Source organism: Arachis duranensis, chromosome 5 (genome assembly GCF_000817695.3).
Source record: "Arachis duranensis cultivar V14167 chromosome 5, aradu.V14167.gnm2.J7QH, whole genome shotgun sequence".
Lineage (NCBI taxonomy): Eukaryota > Viridiplantae > Streptophyta > Magnoliopsida > Fabales > Fabaceae > Arachis > Arachis duranensis.
Window position 1 is genome coordinate 12,370,220 of NC_029776.3, and position 5,865 is coordinate 12,376,084.

At 34.3% G+C, this 5,865-nt stretch overlaps 1 protein-coding gene across 1 annotated transcript; it reads right to left on the minus strand.

Annotated features, from left to right (window-relative positions):
- Positions 1 to 3,010: 3,010 nt before the first annotated feature.
- LOC107488103 (subtilisin-like protease 1) lies at positions 3,011 to 5,290 on the minus strand. Its single transcript, XM_016108798.3, has one exon. The coding sequence runs from the start codon at positions 5,288 to 5,290 to the stop codon at positions 3,011 to 3,013; it is 2,280 nt and encodes a 759-aa protein (XP_015964284.3).
- Between the last annotated feature and the right edge of the window lie 575 nt (positions 5,291 to 5,865).

Consider the following 5,865-nt stretch of genomic DNA (forward strand, 5'->3'; position numbering starts at 1 on the left):
CTCAAGCTTTTCACTTGACACCTTCACGCCACAAACATATAGTTAGGAAAACAGCTCATTTGAACTTTTAGGCCTTTTTTATTGTAAAGCCCTCCTAACCATACGACTTTATTTTACCGAGTTCTTTAGAAAAAGCTGTCTCGCATCTTAGGTATTTTCTATTTATCCATTGGTGTCGGTTTTAAGTACAGATACTTTTTTATTGAAGGTCGTTCGAGCTTTTTATAAAAGTATGATTCCACTTTTTAAACAAAGTTCTATGGTCGGTCCGTGATCTCAAAAGCATCTTTGAGGTGATCTAGTAATTTCTATAGGATGGAGACCATGGGTCAGGTGTGTAGTTACTACTCTATTATCTTTATTTAATTATTTATTTAAATTAATGTTAAGACTCTAGTTCTTAGCTACTGATTCTTGTCCTACTGCTGATTGCTCTGTATTCAGCAATCAAATCTAAAAGCCAGTCTATTTAATTGAATAAATGATGATCGAAAAAAACAGAAGAACAAAAAAAAAACACACTGAATAACTTTTTAGTTCTTAGTACAAATCAGAGGTTATTTAAGATTTTCTTATTTGCATTTGGATATACTTTCAAATTATACCCGAAAATTTATATTATTGTTAATAATAATTTCAAAACATAAAAATAAATGACTACTTGACTTATAATTTAGTTTAACTTTTTGTGTAAATATTTAGATACTAGACAAAATTTTAAAAATGAAAAATATTATTTTTTTAATAATATTTATAAAAAATCATATTAAAATTGGGTATTTTTTATTTTAGAGAATTTAGGAAAAGAGGAAAAGACTTTGAAGCGTTAAACTGTTGAAGAGTTTTATTATTCGGATAACAAGGGATTTAGAGATTTTTATTAGCATTGCAAAATTTTCTAAACTCCTCATTTCCAATTTTTTCCAACGTGTGTTCATGGGTGGAGGGAGAAAAAGAAGGGAAGGATTTTTAAGAAGTTTTGAATATTTACTATATCTATTTTATAATTTTATCATTTATTAAAATATTATATATACAAAAGTAAACAACGATTGTATTATAAATTAATCACTAAATTAATTATTTCGTATAAAATAGTGCACACACAATATTTTCAACAAATAAAAGATTAAATGGTAATACGATAATTTATTAAAGATAAAATAGTAAATTTAATTGAAATTCAAGTAAAAGCATACGGGTTAAAAAAAATAGCTGTCTATAGATTGTGATATTTGGAATTAAATTAGAAAAATATTGCATTTTTATAATGTAAGAAATCCCAATCATGTAATTCACTAAAGAATTTTGTAAAAAAAGGGTTTATCTCCAAATATATCATAAAAAAAATTATTAAAAATATTTATAAAATTTACGAACATCGACAAAAATACATATAAATTAAAAAAATTAATGATTAATTTATGAAAGATGGATTTTGTACGATAAAAATATACAAATCTTAATTTTTTGTTGATTTTTTAATAAAATTTTCAAACTACCCCATCCTCAATCTCAACTCACTTTTCCAACCTTTCATAACCCAACCTGCACCATTAAAACTATCATTGTCATGGAGTTCGAAACTACTCCTATAATAGACCAAGTCGAAATCAATAGTGGTGGTGGTGTAAGAAAACTTCGACCGGTTCTTGATAGATAAATTCAGTATAGTGAACTCTTTTCCATTTTTTTATCACATCCCTTCACACAAAGAAAACCCCTAAATTAAGGGGAAAAAAAGGGAAAAAACAACTAAAACGATTAAAAATTGTTCTCTAATTCTTCATCTGTATTGATTGATTCTTTTATTAATCTTAGCGCTGCAATCTTCTGTCGCGTTACTATCTAGAGCTCTCCCACTATAAATGTTCATTTCTTCTGTTATAGGAGTAGTTTCAAATTCTATGGCAATAATTTTAAAGGTGCATGTTGTGTTGTGGAAGGTTAAAAAATGAATTTAGATCTTCTAAATTTTGAATTTTCACTTTAGAAGGTAAATTGTGATCTCTCATCCTTCAGTTGTTTCTCTCTCATATTTTCTGTTGGTCCCACTTATGAAATAAATAGGAAGAGATCACATTTTACCTTCTAAAGTGAAATTCAAATTTTAAAATATCCAATTTTCAAAATTGAGTTGAGATTGAGAGTGGGGTAATTTGAGAATTTTATTAAAAAAAATAGGATTTGGATACTTTTGTCATACGAAACCCATCTTTTATGGGTACATGGTTAATTTTTTTAGTTTATGGGTACTTTTGTCAGTGTTCGTAAACTTTACGGGTACTTTTGGTAATTTTTTATATAATAATCCCGTTACGTAATCAACAAGGATTTTACCAACTTCTGCCAACTCTTGTTTATGACTGTATTTAATAAAAGTGTATTTGTGGATGTGTTTAATAGAAATGTCTTTTTTATGGTTGTGTCTAATAAAAATGTCTTTGTGGATGTGTCTCTTTATACATATCAATACTAATTGTAATTAAAATATAATAATCAATCAATCCCATTACGTAACCAATAAAGATTCTACCAATTTCTGCCAACTCTTATTTATGGCTGTGGTTAATAAAAATACCTTTGTGAATGTGTCTAATAAAAATATTTTTTTATAATTGTGTCTAATAAAAATGTCTTTATGAATATGTTTCTTTATACATATCAATGCTAATTGTAATTAAAATATATTAATTAATTATTGTTGACAATAAATTAATAAGTAGTATATTGGTACTTTTCTTTCTCCTAGTAAGAACTTAGTTATCCCCTGTTCTGTTTCAGTAAATAGATTCAATTGAAACGAATTACTACTTAACCAGTACAGAAGCAAGATCCGGACAACACCAGATAAGAACAGAAAACATACAAATTTAAACAACAATTCAAATCCAACCTTCAAATTAAGCATAGATATTATACGGTAACAAGAACAGAACAACTCTAGTAATCATCATTACCCCACCAATTATTACACCATTAGCATATGAAAACTACAATTACTTACTGATCAAGTGAAAATAACAGCAACGGGACTTCTCACAGAATGCTTATCAGAAACCCACTCTATAAAACCTTGCGCCGTAGCTGAAGCACTAATAGTTTCTCCTGTTTTCCGAGTAAACGTCACCGAGTACCTCGCCGTCTGTTGCTCGCCGTTGAACACAAGAATCTGCGGTTCCACGCTAACATGTACACCGGCCGGGGGAACAACTTCCACAATATAATGCGAATCAGCTGGACCAACATTCATAACAGTTCTGTTGTAGGTCTTAGGGAAATAATCAGCAGATCCCAACACAACCGAGAAGGAAGGATAGTTCAACTCTGTAGCCTCAATCTTTTTTATCAGGTCGCAATTCACAGGCTTATGCGTAACCAGCTGAGCCATTGTGCTGGTGAAACCCAATCCACATAAATAAGCAGCGTACTCATCAAGCATAATATCATAAACCAGTCCAGGATCTTCGGCCTTGGAAGGGTTGACATGGCCGGCTCCAATGGCGAACAAGCTCGCAGGACGTAACTTCTCGTCAGGAATGGGATCACCTTGAAGGTTTGTTGTGTATGCCGTGGTCATGATTGCAGACTTAACAACAGCAGGTGACCAATGAGGGTGAGAGCTCTTAAGCAATGCAGCAACGCCACTTATGTGAGGACAAGCCATTGATGTGCCTGACATGATTGAGAAAGCTGGTGGTCGTCCATTGTAGCTAGTTCTCCAATCGGCCGAAGAAGCTAGAACATTCACTCCGGGCCCTATAATGTCAGGCTTTAAAAGCCCAGGACATTGCCTGCTCGGGCCTCTTGATGAGAATGAAGCAACAACGGGTGCAGACGTGTTGCCTGTGATAGTTCCTTTGAACAATATTGTGGCCTTAGGGTCCTTGCATGAGTCTATGTAGCGCATGATTTGCAACCCTGAAGCATGGCTCACATGTGTAACAGGAAGAGGGTACGTTTCTTCAGTTGAAAGGGTATATCCACATGTATCACTATTGGCGAGAATCATTGCAGCACCACCAGCACTTTTTACGGCTTCTGCTTGCTTATACTTCATTGTGTTCTTCCCGTTAACACACACCACGATCTTTCCTTCCACTTTCATACTCTCTAATAGACCTTTGTTACAGGGTGCTCCATTAAGATGAACCAGAGGGTTGTAATCATTCTTGAATAGTTTTGATTCGTAAAGAGACTCACCATCATACTCTGCACCATTTCCAAGCTTGACTGATGCTACTATTCGTCGATCCATAGTGCTTGCTCCTACGGTAAATATCCATGGAGCATCGTTCACAACCGTGCTTGATTCAGGACCTTCATTACCGGCTGCAATGGTGACAAGAATCCCCTTCTGTGTTGCTCCAAAACTACCGATCGACATGGCATCTTCGGAGAACAATTTAGACTCTCCGGCTAAGGAAACAGAGATAATGTCAACTCCATCGTTAATTGCAGCATCGAATGCGGCTAGAACAGAACCTTCACTGCAACCAATCATGCTGCACGCTTTGTAAATGGCTAAATGAGCATGAGGAGCCATGCCAACAGAAGTTCCGTTGGCATGGCCAAGAACATTAGCATTTTTCACAAAACTGCCAGCAATTATGCTGGCAGTGTGGGTGCCGTGCCCGATGTCATCGAAAGGTGGTACGGGCGCGGCCTCAGACATATAAGTGGACCCGACGGTGGTTATTGCCCCAATTATTTTGTTGTTGCAGCCTTTTCTAAAGTGACACTTGCCTTTCCACTTAGCCGGTGGCGGCGACATTCCTTCGTCGTTGAAGGAAGGATGAGAAGGCGATATTCCGGTGTCAAAAACTCCAATGATCACACCTTTCCCAAGGTTGGTCTCTCTCCAAAGGCCTTCTTCTGGGTGCAGTCCCAAGAAGGCAGGAGTGTGAGTTGTTTGCAGCTGCAGCATCTTTTCTTCGCGAATCATGAGAACACCATCTTTGTTGGCCATGTGCAGTGCTTCATCTTTGGTAAGTCTTGCTGCAAAAGCATAACCAACGTGTCGATATGCATGAAGCATTCGCGTTTGGCTATTTAAACTTGCAGTATCAATGGTGGAAGATGGCAAGAATGACTCGTACCAGCTATGGAGATTGTTGATGTTATTATTGCCTTCTAATGATGAATGGAACCATATTCTACTTTCTGGCTTCTTAACATGAACAATGTATGTTCGAAACTCATTTCCTTCTTCGCTAGCTAACCTTTGAGACAGTGATGAGGGAAAAAACAAGATTACATTGAGGACAAAGACTACTAACTTAATAGCCATCATACTGGCAACTACATTAAAAACCTTAATTCATGCAAGTTATATATACCAAAACCTTAGTTAGTGTTTAGGTTTTGTGCACAACATTCATATATATATATTTTATAGTCGGGGTCCCTTGGGGATGGAGAAAGGGTATATGTGAAAGGTAAAATTTGGAACTTGTTTGCATATATTATTGGAGGCATAAAGGGATGAATTTTGTGTAACTCGAAAGGAGAGGGTTAATGATGAATTTAATAGATTTATTTTTATTATAATAAAATTTAAGTGCCGTCTCATATTTTGTAAAAGGTAAAGTATTAAATTAGTTTTTTATATTTAAAATTAATTTTGTTTTAGTTTCTAAAGTTTAAAATATTTTATTTAAATTTTAAAAAAATTTATTTAACTTTAATGTAGTTCTATCGTGAATCTAAAATTAATAAATAATTAACAGAATATCCTACGTGAATTGATAATTTAAAAAAAACGTGCAAACTCAAAAGGTATAGAATTAGTTGTGGATACATCTCTGCGAGCTGCTAGTCTTAGTTTAAACACATAGAAAATATCGTCGGAAACTTATTTTCTGC

Excerpts from the sequence above, each read along its gene's own strand:
- LOC107488103 (XM_016108798.3), bottom strand. The coding sequence starts at position 5,290 with ATGGCTATTAAGTTAGTAGTCTTTGTCCTCAATGTAATCTTGTTTTTT.